At 54.3% G+C, this 23,599-nt stretch overlaps 1 protein-coding gene across 3 annotated transcripts; it reads left to right on the top strand.

Annotated features, from left to right (window-relative positions):
* The first annotated feature begins 25 nt into the window (after window positions 1-25).
* On the top strand, window positions 26-23,521 carry DNAAF1 (dynein axonemal assembly factor 1). Of its 3 annotated transcripts, XM_086688798.1 has the most exons (13): window positions 26-277; window positions 2,428-2,563; window positions 3,062-3,153; window positions 5,251-5,472; window positions 5,601-5,767; window positions 8,312-8,433; window positions 11,558-11,724; window positions 15,233-15,499; window positions 18,673-18,782; window positions 20,035-20,091; window positions 20,952-21,318; window positions 22,335-22,437; window positions 23,401-23,521. In XM_086688798.1, the coding sequence occupies exons 1-12, from the start codon at window positions 154-156 to the stop codon at window positions 22,427-22,429; spliced, it is 1,926 nt and encodes a 641-aa protein (XP_086544924.1). In that variant the 5' UTR covers window positions 26-153; the 3' UTR covers window positions 22,430-22,437; window positions 23,401-23,521. The 3 variants fall into 3 exon arrangements, with proteins under 3 accessions (XP_086544924.1, XP_086544923.1, XP_086544925.1); XM_086688797.1 differs by lacking the exon at window positions 23,401-23,521 and having other exon boundaries at window positions 27-277; window positions 22,335-22,718; XM_086688799.1 differs by lacking the exons at window positions 15,233-15,499; window positions 23,401-23,521 and having other exon boundaries at window positions 28-277; window positions 22,335-22,718.
* Window positions 23,522-23,599: the final 78 nt, after the last annotated feature.

Below are 23,599 nucleotides of genomic sequence, written 5' to 3'. Positions count from 1 at the left end.
TGCGCGGCGGTTGCCGTGGAAACCGGGCAAGCGTCTGGCCGCCAACGATTCGGGCGCGAGTAGTCGGCTGAGGAGGAAAGCGGGGCCTCCCTGGCGGGGCCGGGGACAGTAGCGACCCCACGCAACGGGGCTTTCGGGGCTTCCGGAATAAGCATGCACCCCGAGACCTCGGAGCCCGTGGTGGACGGGCCGGCGGAGCAGGGCTGCGCGCAGGAGCCGGGCGTGGAGGAGTCGGCGGGCGACCACGGGGACGCAGACCTGGGGGGCCGCAAGGAAGGTGCCGACTGCCGCCCCAGGGAGCCGAGGGGGGGCGAGGGGCTGCCCCCAGCACCACACCTGACCTTCCCAGCCAGCGGGAACAACAGTAATAATAACAGGAGAGGCACACGCTTTTTAAAGGATGCGTGCCCAGCGTTCACCTCGTTTGAGCCTTACACCCTGCCCTCTGCGGTAGGCCCTCCTCCCCCAGTTCATAGAGATGAGGAAACGGACTTAAAGAGGTTTTGAAACTGGCTCCAAATGGATCACCCTCATTCAGTCAATGACAGAACAGACTCATGCTGCATAGTCCGACTCCGGAGCGCTAGCCCTTGCCCAACACCCCCTTCCCCCATCGCCCACCTGTTCCATGTTTTCAACGTATCTCTTTGTTGCTACCACCGTGTAAGACCGAAGGCTCTCCCCTTCTAGACCGCAGGCTGTGTTGGGGCAGGATTTCCTGATCGAATTCAATGTCCAGCCCAGTGCCTGGTCCGTGGTAGAGAGCGAGTGAGGAGCTGGAGATTCTGGGGTCAGTGGGTGACTGCCTCCACAGAGTTTCCCAGAATGGGTTTAGAAGACAGCCTTCACCCTCTGCTCCCATTTCGCCGCTCCATTTCCTAAGGGAAATCTTTTAACGACGAGACAAACTACTTGATTTGTATTTCATTTTTTGGACGCAGTCAACAAACGTGTCTTAGTCAACAAACGTGTCTTGAGCACTGACCTGTCCAGGCAAGCCCTGTATGAAAGAGCTGTAGGGAAGCCTTGTAGCCGTCTGGAAAGAGATAGGCTTTGGAGCTGCTCACGCTGGGTATGGGTTGCGGCTCTGCAACTAACTAGCTTTATGGCTGCCAGCCCAGGGTTTATACCTCTCTTTGGGGGCAGTCTCCTCATCTGTAAGCAGGGATAATCATAATTAGGTTGCTGGGTTACTGTGGGCCATTAATCAACGCTAGCTCTTGTCATTCATGCAACCAATCAATCATTATGTATATGGAACACCTCCTCTTTATTCCACAAACACTTATCTGGTGCCTCTCTTGGCTGGGCATTGTGTGCAGTGGGAAATAGAAGAGTGTAAGACACAGCCGTTTAGTGTGGTTCGATAGACCACAGGAACACAGAGTGCAGTCGCCAGTGGCTCTTAAAGGTTAAGTGCATTTGAACTGGCCAATTTTGATTGACCGCTAAAAAAAAAAAATTAAGTGCCTTTAAATGTGCTCATTCTCTTCTTACCAACGATATTTTCACCGTTTTTGTTTCTTTTCCTGTGGTTTTTCTTTCGAGAACTTTTACAAAAGAAGAGAGAACATCATAACAAGTGCCCAGGCACCGTCACTAAGAATTGAAAATGATCAATACTTTATCATTTCTGCTTCAAATCTTTTTTCAACTTAAGAAATAAGGCATTTCAGATAAAGTTGACATTCCTTTTAGCCTCCTGCCCTCAGTTCATTCTCTGCTCTCCTTCTCCAGAATTTTGTATGAATTCAATCACCTCTGTCTCTGTAATATATCCTTAAACAGTGCAGAGCATTGGTTTGTATGTTTTAAACCTGTATGAATGTTATCCTGGGCTTATTACGAAACTTGCTTTTTCATTTCATACACGATTCTGAGAATTATCCGTATTTGTTTAATGTGTGTCTATTTTTGAGAGAGAGAGAGAGGGAGACACAGAATCGGAAGCAGGCTCCAGGTTCTGAGCTGTCAGCACAGACCCCCACCCAGGGCTCGAACCCGCAAGATCATGACCTGAGCCAAAGTCGGATGCGTAACCGACTGAGTCACCCAGGTGCCCCAAGAATTGTCCATATTGATTGATGTAGCTCCAGTGGCTTCTTTTCCAAGGCAGACTAGTGATCCATTGTTTTATATAACCAGTCGCTATGGATGGATGTTTGCACTGTTGACACTCTTTGGCTGTTAAAAGTAACGCAGAAGTGAATATCTTTGCACACATGTCCTTGCACACCTGTACAAGAGCTTTCATAGAGGACATGCCCGGAAACAAACTTCCCGTGGTCCTTACCGATGCTTTACAAACTGTCACCCACGTTCCATACTAAACACAGATACTAATCAAGCTGAAATTGGGCAAATTTTTTTTCTACCCTTCTTGACCTCTATGGAACCAGTCTCTCTCTCTTTTTTTTTTTTTAATAGCAATTAATGATCCTAAGGAAACACGTGTGGGTCCTTCTGACATACGCTACCCAAGTGAGCAGAAACAGAGTGGCGATAGCGGGGCAGACGGTCACTTAGGACACCAGACAGATGACAAGGGAGACCACGGCCCCAGGTATGTGGGCATGCTGCTGCCAGTGCCAGCGCACATTTACTGAGGAAGGAAGATCGTGTGACCGCCCCTTTGTATCAATAGGGAAACTGAGGCTCGGGGAGGTTAAAGAGCTGGCCCCGGTGTCTGAGAATTGGTAGGGGAGTCAGGACGGCGCTGCCTCTGTGGCACAACTAACCACAATGTATTAAACTTTAATGCCAGACCTGGAGAGAGAAATACTGGCCGTTCTTGATGACGCCGTCGAAAGTATTTTTATTAGAACCTACACGGCAATTTTCACGATTGCTGAAAGTGATGATACGGGACGAGGCCCTGAAAAAGGCGTACTGAAAAAGAACTTAAAAGAGTTACCAGGCAAAAAAAAAAAAAAAAATTAGTTATCAGGCATGTAGGATATTTTGGAATTTGGGGAAGAAGTTCTGGACTGTATTGCAAATTGAAATTTCAAATTGCTGACAAATTGCAACGAATTTCCTTTTCATGTTTCTCATGCAACAGAATGACTAAACGTTTTATACAGAAACTCTGCAAGCAACACCAACTTTACATTACCCCAGCATTGAACGACACGCTGTATTTACACTTTAAAGGTAAGGACCTGGGGGCGCCTGGGGTGCTCCGTCGGTTAAGTGCCTGACTTGGGCTCGGGTCATGATCTCACGGTTCATGGTTATGAGCCCCTCACGGGGCTCTGGGCTCACAGCTCAGGGCCTGGAACCTGCTTTGAATTGTGTGTCTCCCTCTCTCTCTGCCCCTCCCCTGCTTGCTCTCTGTCTCTCTCTCAAAAATAAACAAACATTAAAAAAAAAAGTTTTAAGGTAAGGACCTGCCCCAGAAGTGTCGCATCAGGCCGAAGTTATCAAAAGTGTCTTGCTGGGATCCTCTGGAGTTCTCAAAGTATATCAAGGTAGAAATTTCAGAGTTGAGTGGAGATTTATGGAAAAGCAGTATTTCTCCGAAAAGTCTTCCCTGACTGGAGTTTATAAAGGGGGCCACTGCCCGTACCAATACCAGGGAAGCGTGTTGCGATCTTTGATTTATATTTTCTAAAGGACTTTACGTTTTTCAGACCAGCAGTCTGGTGGTGAACACTGGGCTTGGGCGGGATATGTGTTGAAAGATGAGGGTTCTTGGCGGCCCCAGGCCCGAGCAGTAGGAACAGGGCGTCCCGGAGGGCTCAGGTTGGGTGTGCCGAATCACACGTAAACCTCAGCTGGGGTCCGTGGACAGGGCGATTCCCAGCGGTGATGACGAGGAGGGACATCTTCCACTTGCTCTGAACTCAGGGTGGCCAACCTGCTTCGTCGGTCTTCCGTGTGTTCCTTATTCAAGTCAGTAAACCTGGACTTAGAGTCTCTGTGCTCAGTGCTGGAGACACAGAGACACATATGGCCGAGGTGCCTTTGGTGTCCTGCGGGACGGGGCGGCCCCCGGGAGGTGCGCTGTGCCAGGAAGGCCCCCAAGGGCTCTTAAAGAAACGCAGGGGCTCCTAGCTGGTCTCCTCACCTCCACGTTGCCCCCTCCAAAATTCTGCACCCAACGTAGGAATCGCAGGGAATGGGATGATGTCGCAGGGCAGATCCCAAGGGGACCGATCTTTAAGAGGTTGGAAGAAGAGGACCCAACAGGTTGGACTTAGTGGAGAGAGTCAGAAGGTACAAGAGCTAGGAGGGAGGAGTCCCTGGATTCTCTGCTGCAGCCATGGACCAAATTGTCCCCAAACCTAGCGATGAAAACAAATTCAATGTCTGGTACCGTTTCTGAGGGCCGGGAATCTAGGAAGAGCTTTGCTGGGTCGTTCTGGCTAATCAGCGATACTACAATTTTTTAATCAAAACTTCTCCAGGGGGGGCACCTGGGTGGCTCGGTCGGTTGAGCATCCGACTTCGGCTCAGGTCACGATCTTACGGTTTGTGAGTTCGAGCCCCGCGTCGGGCTCTGTGCTGACAGCTCGGAGCCTGGAGCCTGTTTCGGATTCTGTGTCTCCCCCTCTCTCTGCCCCTCCGTCGCTTGCACTCAGTCTCTCTCTATCTCTCTTAAAATAAATAAACATTAAAAAAAATTTTTTTTAACTTTTTTGGGCAAAAAAATAACCTTTCAAAGGCTTTGCGTAAGAGCAGAGGAACGATGAACTACAAATTGATAACGAGTTACTAAAGTAAAGAAAATGTTTTCTAACCTTAAATTTGGCTCATAAAACTGAAAAATGGAACGAAACAAAACCCACAGTTAGCACTCCTTTCAGGCTTAGCCGGGTCCCCACGCTCATGGTACGGCTTCCCTTGGCTGTCTTCCCCTGCTTGGACCTGCTTCTGGCTCATTTCGGGAAGGCCCCCCATCACCTCCACTCACTCCCGGCCATGAAGGGAAGGTGGTTGCTACAGGGCTCGGCCCCACCTTACCCGGACTGGCCGTCCCAGCGAAAAGACCACCTCTCTCCAGTGGAGCCAGCAAAACCCCCCAGCTATCAAAGTTGGCCCCGCTTGGCTAAGTGTGACTGGCCCCCAGTGAACTGCTAAGACTCTGTTTGGCCCCCCCCAGGAAGCCATGGGGCAGCCCCAGGAGAGGAATGCCCCTCAAGGAAGGTGGCCGTGGTGTTCCCAGCGGAAGGAGGTGTGGATGCTTGGCAGGGAGGCATACACAAGGGTGACCCCGAGCTCCTCTGACACCCCCTTCCTTCTCACCAGGTTTCGATCGCATCGAGAACCTGGAAGAGTACACGGGGCTGCGTTGCCTCTGGCTGGAATGCAACGGGATACAGAGAATCGAGAATCTGGAGGCCCAAACCGAATTGCGATGTCTCTTCCTGCAAGTGAACTTGCTTCATAAAATCGAGAACTTAGAGCCTCTGCAGAAGCTGGATGCCCTCAACCTGAGCAACAATTTCATCAAGACCATTGAAAACCTCTGTAAGATGCCCCCACCCCCGCCCCCAGGGGTCTTTCTCTGTGCCACTGCGCCCACCCCTTTCCCCTGGGGGAGGTTCTGAAGGATTTGTATACCTCTGTCGCTTACTTCTGCCCGCCTCCCCTTCCAGCCTGCCTGCCGGTCCTGAACACGCTCCAGATGGCCCACAATCACTTAGAGACCGTGGAAGACATTCAGCATCTAAAGGAGTGTTTGAAACTTTGCGTCCTCGACCTTTCCCACAACAAGCTGAGTGATCCCGAAATCCTGAGCGTCCTGGAGAGCATGCCTGACTTGGTAAAACGTGCACACGCTCAAAACTTGCGTTCTTTAGATACCGAATCTCTCTTCCCTCCTTTCCTCCAGGCTCTTCCTTCTCCCAGTCCGTCCTCTTGGTGTTTGGAGCTGGAGTAGCTTGAATGCCCAGCCTCCGGGTCATTTCACCCGCAAACGTTTCAGCGTGGGCCGCTGGCAGACGAGGACTTCCTTTCTTGACTGCTCACAGTTACCCCCCCACTGGCCCCTCTCACTCCTCCGCCAGAGAAGCCGGCCCCCCTTTCGGGACTTTGTCACATTCCGGATTTGGTTGATTGCACCCCCGTGGTGTCGTTTAGCATGTTCTGCTGGACCCGTGTTTCTTGTGAAATGCTGATGGGGCCGGAGGCGCGGTCCAGTGCAGCCCAGGCTGCGGCACATCGCAGGGCCTGTCATGTCTGGTTGTCTCTCTTGCGTGGAACTTGAAGACAGCCTGGCGGCCCCCTCGTGTCGTCAGCCTGCTGCAGCCAGTTGAGGCCCCCCACCCCCACCCCCCGGCTGTGTAGCAGCCACTGGCGAACGCGGACACCGCCTCGATGACCCATTCCTTCAGGAGCCACGCGGTGGCCATTGTCCAGACCCCACGTGCCTGCCACGTTAGCTGGCGTACTTCTGCAACCGGGAACCTCCTCGTCTAGTGGCTCCCCATGCGCAGTTCGCACAGAAAAGGCCGGGACGAAGGTCTGGTTCGTTCTTTTTATTCATCGATTTTCGGGGAAGGGGGTCAAGAACCCAGCGACCACTAATGGTGACAATGAACGGCTTTTCTTTCCTGGTGTCATCATAAACTCGGGTTTATGTCTACAGTGTCTGATACGATTTAACCCTTGCTGTCACGTGTACCGAGGAAAGGAAAGTATGACAAGGAAATTTACAAGGAGAGCATTACAAGGGGCACCCAAAACCCCTGAGTTCACTGTTCACCACTTAGGGCATGGATGTGTAAAGGCAAACCTGGGTCGCTTTAAAGAATGGTAAGCAAATCACAGTTCAGGAACAATCTGAGCAGCTGGTCAAGAAGGGCTAGCTTAGAACTGCCAGCACACGGCGATAATATAAAGCTGTCATATAATACTTGTTTTTTCTCGTTGCTTAACTGCCGTAACAAAGTACCACACACTGGGCGGCTTAAGTGACAGAAATGCATTTTCTCATGATTCTGGGGGGTAGAAGGTCCAGGATCAAGGTGTCGTTGGGGCTGGTTTCTCCTGAGGCCTCTCTCCGTGGCCTGTAGACAGACGGCTCACTGCGTCGTCACAAGGTCCTTCCCTCCGTGTGTGTCCGAATCCCCTCTTATCCCCGAATCCCTGACACCTGTCAGACCGGACAAGGGCCCACCCCAATGACCTCATGTAATCTGAATCGCCTCTTTAAAGGCCCTATCTCCAAATTCGGCCACATTCTGAGGATGCTGGGGTTAGAAATTGAACGCGTGAATTTGGGGAAGGGGGGTGGACACAGCTCAGTCCGTGACAAAAGCAGTCTGCTTTACAGTGACGTTGTGATCGCTTTCAAATCCTCCCCACACAATGCAGCCCCTTAGTGCCTGCCCCTGGGTGTATTGCCCCCCACCCCCACCCCACCCCAGCCCTGCAGCGCTGGCCCCTGAAGGCACCATGAGAATGGAGAAGGCAGTATGAGAATGATGTTTGGGGAATGCTACGTTAAATAGTGTATGGTGAATTTATTTTCACCAATAACACAAACCACTTTAGATCAGAAAACTCACGCCTTCAGGCAAACTAGTTTAAAATGGCACTCCAGGGGCGCCTGGGTGGCTCAGTCGGTTAAGCGTCCAACTTCAGCTCAGGTCACGATCTCGCCGTCTGTGAGTTCGAGCCCCGCGTCGGGCTCTGAACTGATGGCTCAGAGCCTGGAACCTGTTTCCGATTCTGTGTCTCCCTCACTCTCTGCCCCTCCCCCGTTCATGCTCTGTCTCTCTCTGTCTCAAAAATAAATAAACGTTAAAAAAAAAAAAAAAATTTTTAAATGGCGCTCCCGGATATCACCTTGGCCGCTCACTTCTCCGAGTTTCACAGGCCGGGAAGGAGGAGACGGTGTGTAAAGACGGGGGGGGGGGGGGGCGGGGAGGCCACGCTGCTCCACGACATTTCCCTAAGTCAGTGCTTCCCTGTCCGCCTGGCTGCGGTGTACGCTTTCTTAAAATGGGTGCTGGCTGGGAAAGAGGGAAAACCATCAATTAGACCGAGGTTGATGTCAGCAAAAGGGCTCGGCTGAGCAAAACAAGGCCCTCGCTGACGCGGAGAGGCCTCCGGATGAGCCTTCCGAGGCTGTTCTGGAAGGACGGTGAGATTCCAGATCTGGAGTTCAAGCGCAAGAAAGCGCTGCTCTCTAATCATCAGCTCTGGGGACAGAAAAGTGAGGAGACCCCTCCGGCTTCCCTGATAAAGTCGTGAGGAGATGGCGTGGGCACATGCGTTGTGTTTTGTTCTCTCAGAGCACCGCACGCGTGAAATATTTCAGTCACACCCCTGTTTTTGTAACTGCTTTGGTTCATGCTTACAGCGTGTACTGAATTTGATGGGAAACCCCGTTATCAAGCACATCGCTAACTATCGAAGGACAGTCACCGTACGACTAAAACATCTAACCTATCTGGATGACAGACCAGTCTTCCCAAAGGACAGGTAAGGAGGGGGGGAGCCTTTGGCTCACATTTTAATACAAAATTGTTGTGCACACTTAACACTAACTCGTACAAATTTCTGACTTGGAAGCATTTTCGCACATCGTTACACATTCTCAGGAAACAAGTTTGATGACTGCATAACTGTTTATAATAAGAAATTCCCTGTTTTCGAGCGCTTATTCATAGATTGGCCTTTTCGTAATCCCCTGATGAGTATCCTTGCATGTGAGTCTCTGACCTCGCTCCTGCTGATTTCCATAAGGTGGAATTCTGGGAGTGGTGTTATTGGATTAAGGACTGTGGTTTGAGACTTTTCAAAGGCGCTTGTGAGTATTTTCTAATTGTTTTTTAGCAAGTTTGTAAAGTTCATAACTTCAGCAGACATAGCCGCGTGAAAGAAATCTTTGCCGGGTTAACCGGAGAGCGAAGACTGTATCTCATTTTATTTGGGGGTAACTGATGGGGTCGGGTGTCAGGCAGGGGCATCGTCTCCACCCATCACTTTCTCCCGCGCTCCTTTTGGAGGCCCTTTCCTTCCTGGTTGCTAAGAGCTCTTCCTTATATTAAGAATATTGAACTCAGGACTCCCGTATGTGTTGTCACTACCTTCATCTGTGTTTTTAATTTAAGTCCCTTTTGATTCTCAGAGTAAGCCCCCAGTAGTACGGGCTGCCGATAATATGTTCTTGAACTCGCAAACTTAAATCCAACCAACAAATATTTCCAATAGAAGTGAGAGCCTCCTCTCCAACCAGGCGAGAAAACAAAACCGCCTGCTTCTGGGCAGTCTGAGTTCTTTCCGCTCCGAGGGGCTCGCTAACGTCCCCGGCCTCACATTCCTCACCTGGAAGGTGGGGACAATGTGACCGCAGCGTCCTTGTTCCACGTGGGGTTTGAGCAGAGCTGGGCTCAGCGGAGAGAGCGGGAGGCCCACCCGGGGCGGGGCTGACCCTGCAGGGAAGGGTGAACAGGGGTGGGAGCCGGACCCCTGGCGGTGAGACCCCGCGCTCTGGCTCAGGGCCCCGAGTCCCCTGGGTCTTAGTTCTAACTGCGCCCACCCCTGGCTGATGGAGCGAGCCACCGGCTGTTCTCTGTGCCCCGGAAGCATTTCACTGGTGTTGCAGGTGTCTACTCACGCGTCACCTCGTTAAGCCCTCCTGACCCCACCCCTCATCTCGGAAGCACTTTTCCACCTGGGGTCTCTTTAACCGGATTTCTTTTCTGTGGACACATCAGCCTCTGGCATACTTGTTTCCTTCTTTAGGGTCTGTCTTTCCCCATAAAAGGGCAGTTCTAACAGCGAGTATCGTCACCTCTTGGGTCACCTGCTGCCGTATCCCCAGCCCCTAGAACAATTCACCCATTCAAGGTGTACAAGTCAGTGCTTTCTAGTGTATTCAGGGTTGTGCGCCCACCCCCACACCCATTCTAGAATATATTTGTCGCCCCAGGAAAGTAACCCTTACTCATTAGCTGATATCCCTCATTCTCTATCTTTGTGGGTTCTTTCTTTTCTGGATGTTTCATATAAATGGCATCACACCACGTGTGGTCTTTCGTGATCGGCTGAGCAAAACCGTTTCAAGGCTCGTCCACACAGCAGTATGTATCAGTAATCCGTTCCAAAACAACGTCACAAAATAATATTCCATTTGGAAATGCCCCATTGTATTTATCCATCCGTTGATGGACTTTTGGGTTGTTTCCACTTTGGGGCTATCGTGAAGGGTGCTGCTACCAATGTTCGTGTGTGGGTGTTTGTGTGGACATCTCTTTTTATCTCAGTTGAGGGGATACTTAGGAGCATCACCCTGGCTTGTACGGGAAGAGTATGTTTATTTTTTTTTTAATTTTTTTTAACATTTATTCATTTTTGAGAGACAGAGACAGAGCGTAAGCAGGGGAGGGGCAGACAGAGAGAGAGAGAGAGAGAGAGAGGGAGACACAGAATCCGAAGCAGGCTCCAGGCTCCGAGCCATCAGCACAGAGCCCGACGCGGGGCTCGAACCCACAAACTGTGAGATCATGACCTGAGCTGAAGTCAGATGCTTAACGGACTGAGCCCCCCCAGGCATCCCTGGGAAGATTACGTTTAGCCTTGAGGTTGCCTGGCTCCCTTCCAGAGCAGCAGCACTGCAATGAGCGACTCCCTGCTTGGTGTCCTCGCCAGCATCTGGTGTCAGTGTTTGGGAGTTTCAGTCCTTCCAGTCGGTGAGATGTGGGATCTCATCGATGTAATTTGCAATTCCCTAATGTCATAGGATGCTGAGCTTTTTTGCCATCTGCCTATCTTCTTCGGTGACGTGTCTAGGTCATTTGCCTGTTTTATTTTTGTGTGTGTGTTTTTTTAATTTTTTTTTAATGTTTTTATTTATTTTTGAGACAGAGAGAGACAGAGCATGAGCAGGGGAGGGGAAGAGAGAGAGAGAGGCACAGAATCCGAAGCAGGCTCCAGGCTCTGAGCTGTTAGCATAGAGCCCAACGCGGGGCTCGAACTCACAGACCGTGAGATCATGACCTGAGCCGAAGTCGGACGCTCAACTGACTGAGCCACCCAGGCGCCCCGTGTGTGTTTTTTTTTTTTTTTGAGTTGTCATAGTTGTTTGTTCGAGACAGAAGCCACCTCCCAGTTATCTTTCTTGTAAATATTGTCTCCCCATCTGTGGCTTCTGATTTCATTAAAAAAAACACCTTTTTCTATTTTTAAATTATGTTGTCTTTGTATCGAGTTGTAGAAGTTCTTTATGTATTCTATTTACACATCCTTCAGCAGGCCTATGATTTGCAAATACTTTCCCACATTCTGTGGGTTGTCTTTTTACTTTGTTTATAGTATTCTTTGTGTTACAAACATTTCTAATATCGACAGAGCCCGAGTTCTCTGTTTTTCTTTTGTTGCTGCTGCTTTTGGCATCACATCGGGAGGGTTTTGCAAACCATCAAAGGCATAGGTGTGCGCGTGTTATCTGGAATCCTTGTGGCCACATGTCCCATGTGCCTTCAGTTTGATTTGAGGGAAATGAGCAAGTTTGGTCGGACAGTGTATGTTTTGAATTGACTTTTAACCTGCGAAAATTCAAACCTTCCCAGTTTCTGGTGTTTTTGTTTGTCCTCATCGACAGAGCTTGTGCTGAGGCCTGGGCCAGGGGCGGGCTCGCAGCTGAGAAAGAAGAGAGAGAGCAGTGGGAGAGCAGAGAGCGGAAGAAGATCACGGACAGCATCGAAGCCCTAGCAATGATTAAGCGGCGGGCAGAGGAGAGAAAATTGCAGAAAGCCAGCCAGGAGGAAGGTACGCTCAGGGCTCCGTTTAGACTAGAAATCTGGGCTGGCGAACTTGGTCTTTCAACTCTGGGATTTTTTTTTTAATGTTTATTTATTGAGAGAGAGAGAGAGAGATCTGGGCTGGCGAACTTGGTCTTTTAACTCTGGGTTGTTTTTTTTTTTAATGTTTGTTTATTGAGAGAGAGAGAGAGATCTGGGCTGGCGAACTTGGTCTTTCAAGTCTGTGATTTTTTTTTTAATGTTTATTTATTGAGAGAGAGAGTGTGTGTGAGAAGGGTGAGGGGCAGAGAGAGGGAGAGAGAGAATCCCAAGCAGGCTCCATGCTGTCAGTGCAGAGCCCATTGTAGGGCTTGAACTCATCAACTGTGAGATGGTGACGTGAGCCAAAATCAAGAGCCAAATGCTTAATCGACTGAGCCCCCCAGGCGCCCCTGGGATTGATTTATTTTTGACCATTCATTCACACCTCTCTGGTCCATGTGCATGTGGCCTCACCCACCTGCCCCCAGCTCTTCCCGGTGGTCAAAGCACAGTTGTGTTAAAATAGCCTAGTTTTCCAAAATAAATGATGCATCAGTTTTCTATGACTGCCATAACAAATAACCATAAATGTAGGGGCTTAAAACCACACACTTATGATCACAGTTTTGTACGTCAGAAGTTTGACACGGTCTCATGGGACTAAAATAAAGATGTGGGTGGGGCTGCGCACTTTCTGGAGGCTCCCAGGGAGAATCCGTTCTTCCGTCTTTTCCGGCTTCTAGAGGTGCCCACGTCCCTTGGCCTGTGGCCCCTCCTCCATCTTCCTCTGCGAGACCTCCAACTCTCTCTCCAGCTCTGACTCCCCTGCCCCCCCTCTCTTAGGGATCCATGTGGTGATATCGAGCCCACGTGGATCATCTAGGATCATCGCCCCATTGTCCTTGATCTCCTCGGCAGAGTCCCTTTTACCACACGAGGTCACATACTCACACGTTCTAGGATTAGGATGTGGACGCCTTTGTGGGGCCATTATTCCGTCTACCACAAATGAACACCGAATCCATATCAAAGCAACATGGAGTTGTATGGATTTCACACGCCCCGCGTGTAGGGCCGCTGACAGCAGTAACATCAGCCAGCATCTGTACGCCGGGCTTAGTCAGTGCCTTTATCCCGTACCTCAGTCAGACGGATACTAAGGTTGTCTATTATTACTCTATTGCCCCTTGAAATCCACCATTTCACTGCACACAGATTGTCCTCTGCCCATCTGTGGGGAGGGGGCGTCAATAGGTGTCTGCACACCAACGCCAGGCACGGGCACGCGTGCTTACACGGTGCGCACGCGGACATGGTCACAGATCCCAGCAGGGACAGTGCGCGGTTCCGCCCCTCCGCGCAGCCTGCACCGGCCCTGGCGAGGTGAAGAGGGGTGCCGGGCACCTCTGTTTAGACTTAAGTTGTAAGTTAGGAAACCCTACAAGGTTAGCTAGGTTGGGTGACATCCTGGCGAAAGGTCCTCGAAGACCAGCCTGGACGTGGCAGGGGACAGGAGGTGGTGGGCTAGGCAGCAGACAGCTGTCATGGAAGCGACGCTAGGGGTCATGAGCTTGGTGGCTCCTGGGGGGAGGGGGCGTGGCAAAAGGTCCAGGCAGGGAGGTGCAGCCCCGGGCGGGAGAGAGGCCTTCTGTGCAAATCACTGTGGGAAAACACAGAGGCCCTTGACCTTTTTGGTTTGTTTGTTTTTTTTTTTAATGGAGATGAAATTCACATAACGGTTTAAAATGAATCATTTTGAGGTGGAATTTAGCACAATCACAGCGTTGTGCAACCCGCATCTGCGTCTAGTTTCAAAACATCGTCATCACCCCAGAACCAAAGCCTGTACCCGTGAGCCGGGACTCCCCTCTCTGTCCTCCCCCAGCCCCCGACAACCGCCCATGTTTCTGGATGCTTCATATATGTGGAACTCTCTGCAAGATGCGACCTGTTGCCTCTGGCTTCTGTCGCCGGGCATGATGTTTTCGCGGTTCCTCCCGGTGGGAGGGAGCGCATTCCGTACCGTATTCCTTTTCATGTCCCACCTTGACAACGCAGTTCTGGGAGCCGGGAATGAAGCACGTTTTCTCCGTGGCACAGATCGTGTTCCCTCTGGTTCGCTCGGACCAGAGCTGACAGTCTGGGTGCCTGTATGAAACTTGTTCAGCCCTCGAAAGCTACTCGAAAGCTACTACTCCTGGCCTGTCAGGACCAGAGCAGGCCTGGGAAAGGTTCTTGGCCCCAAAGACCCTGTGGCCTATTCTAGGATCTCAGAATCTGTCTCCTCGCCTTGACCTCTCTCACCCGATTTTGAGATTCTGTCCACTCCCCGGTTGGGTGTAAATGACCCCCTTGCTGCCTCCCTAACGTACTGGCCCGAATCCGGGACTCAGAGTCGCCTGCCCACACCTGATGCCCCCGCCAGGATTTGGTCCTGGGTCTGTGCTGGCCCAAGCCCGACACTAGCCTGCAGGATCCTAGGGACGGTCATCAAGGCACCTTAATAAATAAAAACCCCCTTCCTCACCCTGTACCCAGCAGAGGGGCTGGAGTCCCCACGGGGGGTTTTAAATGACATTTGCTGTGTTTCACCCAATTACAACCACACGTGGAAAACAGAAAAGTGGGGCCCGTGGGTGGCTCGGTCGGTTGAGCATCTCCCTCTTGATCTCGGCCCAGGTCACGATCTCACAGTTGGTGGGATGGAAGCCCGGGTCAAGCTCTGTCTGCCAGTGCGGAGCCTGCTTGGGATGCTCTCTCCCTCTCTGCCCCTCCCCAACTTGCGTACACACACTCTCTCTCTCTCTCTCAAAATAAATAAGCTTTAAAAAAAAGAAAACAGAAAAGCAGCGCTAATAACAAGTGCGGGAAGAACCACCCAGTATTTTGTAGGACCTCGTGGCTCTTCCCCATGCATGGAACCCGTGTGTGCTCCTATAGAACAACGGCACGATTCTATTGCTTTCTGCCTCTTGTGGGAAATTAGCATAATATATGTTCCACGAGGTAGGCATTCTCCTATAGTATTTTGTCCTTTTCCAAACTTTTTATTTGGGTAGTTCTCAAATTTTCAGGAAAGCTTAAAGAATAGGGAAACAAACAGCTGTGTCCGTTTAGACTGGATGGTGTTTGACGTTCACACACACACACACACACACACACACACACACACGCAGAGAATCCTGTTGTGCTGAGCCATCTGGACGTAGAGTACCCCACAGTCCGGAAACCCAAATGCTCCTCGCGCATCTCCTCAGAGCCTCCTGCACTGTTGTCTTCAAGGCCTTGTCCCGTTCCACTAGACGGTGCGCCGAGTGGCCCCTCTGGGGACCCTTAGCTCCGCTGATTCGCTTTCATGGGCACCATTGCAGTGTCCCCAACAGTCCCCTGAGCTCACGCCCCGTTCACAGTTCGCTGCGTGTCCCCGAGAGACGTCTAGACCATCTCGTCCCCCCAGGAGGTCTCCTGTTCACCTGCGGACTTCTCTTGCTCAGGGAAGGAGCCAGTGCCAGACGAGAAGGACAACGTGGATGCCACCGAGGAAGGGAAGGAAAAGCCTGGTGAGGAGGGAGGGCGGCGGCAGAAAATGGAGCTGTTTGTCAGGGAAAGCTTCAAGGCCAAGGATGAGCTATTCCCGGAAAAGTCGGGTCTCGTGGGGGAGCTGCCCGTGGACGTCACCGGAGCCACTGAAGGCCAGGGGCCAGGGGGGGCACCCCTGGAGGAGACCCTGAAGCCGGCCGCCCCCGGAGCTGCCTGCGGAGGTAAGGAGCGGAGAGCCACACGCGTGCGCCCTCGGGGACCCATGCGTCCCTGGGGACCATGGCCTCTGAGCCACGCACCTGTGGGGCCCGGGCTACTTTCCACCTCCTCCGATTCTGTGTCTCTAGGATGAAGTATACATGTCTCATTTTCTAGAGCAGCGCTGCCCATGAGAACATAATGGGGCCATAACTGCATTTTCTGGTAAACAAGGTCAAAAGACATGGGGGAAACACGAAAGGTGTATTTTACTGAATCCGTTATATCTAAAAGATAATCATTTGGGGTACCTGGGTGGCTCAGTCAGTTAGGCGTCCAATGTCGACTCATGTCATGATCGCGCTGTTCACGAGTTCGAGCCCCGCGTCCAACTCTGCTGACAGCTCAGAGCCTGGAGCCTGGTTCGGATTCTGTCTCCCTCTCCCTCTGCCCCTACCCTGCTTGTGCATGCTCTCTCTCTCTCTCTTAAATTTTTAAATTTGAAATTCTTAAATTTCCCTCTCTTAAAATTTTTTTTAAAAATTTAAAAATTAAAAAAAATAATCACGCAGATCTGGGCACAGCAGGCCGCCTGGCAGGTTCCGGCCGCGTTCCTTGGGTCCTGATTAACTAGCAGATAAACCCGGGACTCACCCGCGACGCTGCCCTATGGCTGTGGCATTGGTGAAGGGAGCCAGACCTGGAAAATGCCCCGTCTATAGGGCCTTGAGAGACGGGGAACATTTTGTTCCCCTGAGCAGCCTCGGGGAGTTGAACTGGTCTGACCAGAACACAGGGATCCCAGAAGGAAGGTCCCCAGGGTCTGGGAGAGACCGAGGAGTAACCCTGTCCCCAGACCATCGAGGATGCAGCCAGAGGGGCAGGGCCACACCCCCGAGTGCCAGGCAGGGGTGAATCCTTTTCCGGCTAAAGGATTTGAACAGAGCAGACCAGCCTCGACGACTCACCCAGCTGAGGCCCACCCTGCTCCCCGCCCCCCGATACCGCCCCACCATCCACGGGGATTTAGAGCCACGTCCTCGTCTTCAGTAACATCGGAAAAACCCGTCTCACAGCCTCACCTTTGACACGCCGTTCCTGCTGTGCCTGAGACCCAAGAATTTCCCAGGGATGAGTTACATCTGAAGGGCCTCGGTCAGGGAAAGAAAACGTTCTCTGGTGCTCAGCTCGCCCCTCTTCAGACGCCGGTCACCGCTCTTCAGACTTTGCCACGAGGCTGGAATGCTTCTCTAAGAAGCAGGACTTGTTCTGAATAACTTCTCCCTTGGGAAACACCCGGGCTGCTTTGTATGCCCACGACCTGGCTTTGCCGGACAGCGGCTGTCAACCCCAGGGCCTGGTCATCTTTGTTCCCTCGAAGAGAAGGTCTACCAGAAGGGTTTTTCCCCAGGATTCCCACAGGTGGACATATGACAGGCCTTGTTATTTAAAAGGCACAACACAGGCGTGGCCACACGGGGAAGCTGACCCTCCGGGCCGCTGGGGGCCACGGCCTTTGCTTTCTGTGCCCCCTGCCCATCCTGAGAGGGGAGCTGGGCTGGCAGAGCGCGGAGATCCTCCTTCCACTTTGAGTCAAACCACTCAGCCCTGGGAAAGGCAAATCTAAACAGAAAAACCTTATGCTTAGAAAACTGCTTTTCCGTTCACCTTTCCTACGTTAGACAGTCTTGCTTCATAACTGAAGGACGGAGGGAACCAAGAGACAACCACGTGACCAGCCCTGCTGAATTTCCCGTGCAGATTCTGAGGTCCGGGCATGGTCGCCTGAGTCACTGCCCCAGCCCCACCGGAAGCCTGCATCTCGGGGCAGAGGGAGCCGCTAGGAGAGCGGAGGGCACAGCACCCACCGTCACTGCCACCGTGGAAATGCGGCACCTTCCGCCTTGAATTACACTCTCCCTGGAGGAGTCCGCTGCGTCCCGGTGGTCACGAAAACGGTCTGAGAATGACCCGTGTTTCCCTGAGACACACCGCGTGCAGGCAAAGCGGTGCTGTTTCTGCAGACACCCTGTGATCAAAGCCACGTCCGACCCTTCCGTCAGCAAACCCCAAAACCTCTCTGAGCCTGTCTCAGCCCCTGTGAAATGAAAACGGTCTGTCTGCCACGGTGCGGAAGCGATGCGCCCAATAATTGTTCGTCTCTTCCCGGCCCCACCTTTTCCCGGAACGATGCCCAAGCAGATCGTTCCTTAGGAAACAAAAGGACCCTGGCCCTGCCTTGACTACGACCACAGTGCCATGAACAGGACAAGGGGTGTGGGAGGAAGGGCCGGCCGGGTGGGGAGGCAGACCACGGCAGTAATTACAAGTACGGAGGAGCTTGCGGCTCTTCTCCGAGGAGCCACAGGGATGGCCACATGGAGACCATGACCGCCGGGCCTAGTGAGTGAAGGCCCAGAGGGCCAGCCCGGGGCCATCCACAGAGGCCGCCACAGAAACCCTCTGCCCACCTCCTCGTCTCATGCTAAATCGGTGTCCAATGTGGCTCTGAGCCAAACTGGACCTAAGTGTGACAAGAAAAGTTGAGCTGCTGATGTCTACTTCCTGCGGCCATGAGACTCAAGAGCAAGCAGAGGACAGGACCACGGATCGGGCCTGGGGGCCATGGATCGGGCCTGGGGGACCACGGATAGGGCCTGGGGGCCACGGATAGGGCCTGGGGGCCACGGATAGGGCCTAGGGGACCTGGGAGAGTAGGAGCCTCGAGGAGGAAGAGGAACCCATCCCCACTCCATGGTCCCGGCAACCCCACATTATCAGCGGGCACCTGACACTCATGCCGTGACCGGGGACAGGCGGTCCCAGTGGGTGGTGGGCTCAGCCCCTCCTGGGCAGGGCCGGGACCCTGGACTCTCGAGCTTGCCTCCCCCGCGTCTCCCCAGTCGGCCTTCATCTCCTTGATAAATCTCTGGCCCCAACAGGGCCTCCTCCCAGGCGCCTGCGTATTCCGCGCCGCTCACCGGCTGGTACGGTTATCTTGCCGGAGTCGCTGCCGAGTTCCAGCAAGAGGGCGGCTTTTTCCTCTCCCCTCTGCTTTAGACAGAGCCCTGTCCTCGTCTGGGGGTTCTCGCGGCTTCCGTCCCAGGGGCTGGCCTCCCCCTCTTCTTGGGCTCGTCAGCCCGACCACCGCGCGTGCAACTAGCCCCAAGGTTAATAACTCTGTGCCTGTTCTTAGACTCGCCCCCCCAGACTGCGGCCACCGAGGGTGCGTTAGGCACGGGACTTGATGGAGAGGAAGACTTGGGAACCACCAAATCGGAGGCAAAGGAGAAGCTCTTCATCGATGTACGTAACGAGCTGCATCTGGAGAGAAGTGTCCTCTTGACCGTTGCTATTAGATCACATCCAAACCTTCAAAACCCTCACGCCCCAAAGCGCGCTCTGCGGCCAACAGGCCTGACATTCCCAAGCTGGCTAGGATTCACTCCGGACCTCGTGACCAGACCTGCCTTCTAACACGACCTCCCCGGGGGTTCGTACACGGGCACGGTCGAGATTGAGCCGGGCTGGCCCAGAGGTTTCCCCGGGAGGTACACTGCAAAGCAATCCCGTCCCGCTAGCCTCATGCAGAATTGTGGAGAACGTGACATTTATCACGGGAGCCTCTACTCCTCCGAGGACGGCTGTCCAGCCAGCGGCGAATGCCATCGTCCTGGCCCGTGGCCGCTCCGGCTTCCTGACCGAGGGCCCGTCTGGCCTTGCGAACACCCCTTCTCCCAGACGTTCCATTTGGGGACCAGTCGTAAATGCTCTGGCCCGCAGGAACGGGAAGTGTGGGAATTCACACATTTTGTCACAATCCCTAGGAAGTGTGTTTGGGGGGTGGGGGGGGCAAGGGGTGGGGAGGCATTTCTCACCCCTTTATTTCCATGCCCACCAGACAGCCTCTCTGGGCACGAGTGGGTCCCTTTAGCGTAAACCCATGCGCACAGCTACGCCTGCCCCTGCCTCCTTCCTGGCAAACCTCACAACTGCACGCGAGTCAGTAAGAGTTAAACGGCGCGGTCAGCGTCCAGAGTGGGTCTCTAGTTTTCTGAGCCTATGGATGCTGAGGAACAAAACAGGATTAATTGGAGAACCAGCTGTATACGGGAAGATGACTAATACTTCTGGTTCTTACTCTGCCTGGCGCTGGTCTCAAAGGCGTGTGTATTGACTGGTTGAACCTTCCAAAACTCTGCGAGGTGGTAGGTGCCATTATCATCCCCACTGTACAGAGGAAGGGAGTGAGAAACCGGTACACTCGTGGTGCACTGGGTTCGGGCCCCGTCACTTTCCCCAGACGAAGGGGCCGTGTCTCTAAAGCCCCGCTCTAAAGCGGGGCAAGAGGTAGCCATTCCCGCAGACCTCGGTCACTGTCATTGCTGCGGTCTGGGTTCCCGACGCGCGTGTGAGAGCGTGCACGGTGGCCCGTCGGGTCCTTCCTCATTTCTCCCGCGCACGGTGCTGGCGCACGACCCGGGCCCACGGGCCGCGCGCACGCCCTGCCGCCCCTGCGTGCGCGTTGCCTGGTGACGGGGACTCTCTGCTCTTCTAGGACCTGCCCGACTTGGAGGACGAGGACGCCGGCGAGCCTCTGGACGGCCAGGACGAGGTCATCAGCCCCGCCTTCCCGCACGAACCTCGGGTCACGTCACCCCAGTCTTGTCACTTACGGGGCACGGCCCCTTGGCATGCGTCAGGCGCTCCTGTGCCACGGCACCGCGCCCTCGGCCGTCCCTCACCAAAGGAAGGGCGGCTGCCACCGTCGCCCACTTCTGTGAGGTCCTCCCGAGGGCACATTGTGTCACGACGTCCAGTACCTGCTTCTCGTACATAATTACCTGACCACGCGTCTCTGTCCTTCTCGGGTACCGTACGCTCGCTTTTGGGACGTCCGTCCTATAGTGACACTCCGACGGGGAAGGCGAGCGTCCAGGGCAGAATGGGTTCCCCCAGGTGGACCGGAGCCGCCTCCCTCCGGCATCACCAGGGCCCGAGAGAGAGGAAAGCGTGAGACACCGTCTCCGTCCAGGAGCTCATCACGGAGGAAGGAAACACCCACGAGACCACAGTCCCCGTGGGGGCCTCGTCCCCAGGGGGCCGCATCGGGTGGAGCGTATGGCAGCCCGAGGCCGAGGCTCAGAGCGGAGCCCATCTGGAGCCCCGGGAGGGCTGGCGTGGCAGGCACAGGGCAGGCGAGGCGAGGCGAGCGTGGCCGCACAGCGACAGAAGGTGCAGAGGACCGCGGCCCTGCCGGGGAGCTCAGCTCCGCCCCGGGGGCTCCGGACGGCTGGCCGAGGGCATCCGTTCTGACGCCCGACTGCCCGAGGGCACGGTGCTGGGCTAGCGCACGCCTTTCTTGTGCGTGACGACAGTATTTTATGACCAGCGAGAGAGCAGAATCAGCGCCGGGCATTTGACCGTGACCATCGTGAAAGCAGAAACGTTCACGCGCCTTTTCTCTCTCAACAGGCGTGCGCTCCGAAGGTTACAGCCATCTCGAGCTCAAGTGACGACAGTGACCCTGAGCTGGACTACTCCTCACTCCCAGAGCTGGAAAACATCCCAGATACCCTTTCAAGCATATTCGCAATCCCCAAGGACACCTCGAGGAAGGCTGAGACGCCCTTTACAGGCATACTGAAAGCGGCAACAGCAAAGAGGGTCTTGGAAACCCCAAGTCTTAGGGACGCTAAGTCCCCATGCCCACTGATTCAAGAGCTCCAGGACGAGGGACCTTCAGGCCAACCACCGACGCCCCCAACCTGCCGAAGGGACACCGCACCGCCCCCTTCCAGTGAGGACGGGGACAGCGGCCTACTCTCAGCCTCTCCCCCAGGTAACGGCACCCTACGAGGCTCGGAGGGTGGGGACACGACCCGCTTACCCCAGACCCAGGGAGGGCGGCCGGCGGGCTGGAGAGGGCCGATCACAACAGACCACGGAGACCACTGTAGATCGTGTCCGTGTATGGCTCTGACGTTGCTACTCGCTGGCCTGGGCAGACGGCCGCAGAGCCGACGCGCTCCTGGGCGGGCAAGTGGGCGCCTCCGGGGCTGCTTAAGGCCACACAGGTCTCCGGGGGCCTGGGGAGCCTGTGTGTCGTTCCCCGCCGGATCCTCGGCCTCTCCAGACCCAGGCTTCCGAGGGAGGGCGGGGTCTGGGGACACCAGAGCTGGGAGCTTGGGACAAAATGAGGGTGACCCCTGGCCGGAGAGTGGCGTCCTCCGCGTGGACGAGTGGCGTAGTGCCGGCAGGGAAGGGAGGTTGGGCAGGCAGGGGGCGGCGCCCAGGGGCTGGGTGGGGCACGTGAAGTCACAGACCAACACATCAGCCTGGCCTGGCGCCGGGGGCCCACACACGTGGCCGGGGAAACGCATGTTTGGGGAAGCGGGTAACAGGCAAACAGGGTGGGCGTAAGTAGTTCAGGAACTGTCACCGGGTCTCTGTCGAGCCCAGACGATTCCTGCTCTCACCCAACACTAACTGGTAACCAGATTTCTTCTTTTTTTCCTTAAGTTCATTCATTTATTTCGAGACGGAAAGAGAGACGGAGAGAGCACGCGCGCACACACGCACAAGAGCAGGGGAGGGGCAGAGAGAGGGAGAGAGAACCCCAAGCAGGCTCCGCACTGTCAGTGCAGAGCCTGGTTCGGGACCTGAACTCACAAAACGTGAGATCACGACCTGAGCCAAAACCAGGAGCCGGTTGCTTAACCGACCGAGGGCCCCAGGCGCCCCTGCCAGGCTCCCTTCCCGACACCAGCTCACGTGGTTGCCTCAAGGCCCACGCGCGGGAAGACGTGGGGGTGGACCACGTCTCCAGAGAACACAGTTACCCTCTCTCCCGACTAGAAAACATCGCCGAGAAGAATGGGCCACGGTTGGAGACGGAGCTCGCAGAGCCCGAGGCGGGAGGCCGCGAGGACACTGAATTTGGCTCGGACTGAACCCCAAGGTGACCCTTCCGCCCCTAGACCGACGGGGACGGTGAGCCCGTGACCAGGGCCCCCCGTGGGCGCAGCCCCCCCTTGGCCGGGCTCCCCTTGCTTCCAAAGAGCTGCCCTTGCTGAGGGCGCCCGGCTCCCCCCATGCCGGCACCCCCCCCAAGTGCGGACGGCGCCGCAGTCCCACTCAAAAGCACAACGTGTCGCCCCCCTCCACCCCCCCATCCTCCACGGTGTGAACTGTGTAACCACGCACGTCTCCCACGAGCATTACGGACACGCCAGGACCCACCGAGTCAGGGTGTTATTTAATCTGTGCGAGTCGTGTGCGCCTTTCCCTCAGGTGCCCCGAGAAAAGGACCAGTCTCCTCCTCACGTGTGATAAGAAATCTGGGTGAAGTCCTGGTGTCCTGTGACGTTCTGGGGGCCCCTTTCCCCCCAGGACAGCAGGATCTTTCACTGAGCCACATGCCTCGGAGGATGTCAATTCACGCATTACATGTCAAAACCCACGCAAAGGGACGCTGCCGGGCTCGGGCTCAGCGGCCAAGTTTATTCAATCCCTCAACGCGGGACCGAGTGTCTCCCCCTAGAGAACATTAGATCCTGGTCGAAACTGCTCAACAAACACCAACTAACCAGCACCAGCAGCCTCCCTGAGCACGGCGAGGCACCCGCACCGTGACCACAATGTCGACGGGGCCCCTGCTTTTTTTTTTTTTTTTTTTTTTTAAACGTTTATTTATTTTTGAGACAGAGAGAGACAGAGAATGAACAGGGGAGGGGCAGAGAGAGAGGGAGACACAGAATCTGAAACAGGCTCCAGGCTCTGAGCCGTCAGCCCAGAGCCCGACGCGGGGCTCGAACTCACGGACTGTGAGATCATGACCTGAGCCGAAGTCGGACGCTTAACCGACCAAGCCACCCAGGCGCCCCGGGGCCCCTGCTTTTAAGCACAACACTGTCCCCTGCAGGGAATGAATCCCAACACCATGGACCTTCAGGCCTTTGCACGGGTCGACGGGACCACCGGGGCCTTTGCAACGTGAGGTCGGGAAGGATCTTCGAGCAAAAGCATAAACAGGGAGAAACGACTATTTTGCTGTCCCTGTGGCTCTGACTTGGCTCCCGATCATTTCTGGGGTATTTCCTGCAGTCCCGTGACCTCCAGGA

The sequence above is a fragment of the Puma concolor genome, chromosome E2, assembly GCF_028749965.1.
Source record: "Puma concolor isolate L17-30 chromosome E2, mPumCon1.1.hap2, whole genome shotgun sequence".
NCBI lineage: Eukaryota > Metazoa > Chordata > Mammalia > Carnivora > Felidae > Puma > Puma concolor.
The sequence above is the reverse complement of the archived record's forward strand: the minus strand, read 5'-3'. Positions and strand labels throughout refer to the sequence as shown.

Coding starts and splice junctions, on each gene's coding strand:
- DNAAF1 (XM_086688798.1), top strand. CDS start 154: ATGCACCCCGAGACCTCGGAGCCCGTGGTGGACGGGCCGGCGGAGCAG. Junction 2,564..3,061: donor AAGGGAGACCACGGCCCCAG/GTATGTGGGCAT, acceptor CTCATGCAACAG/AATGACTAAACGTTTTATAC. Junction 3,154..5,250: donor GCTGTATTTACACTTTAAAG/GTAAGGACCTGG, acceptor CCTTCTCACCAG/GTTTCGATCGCATCGAGAAC.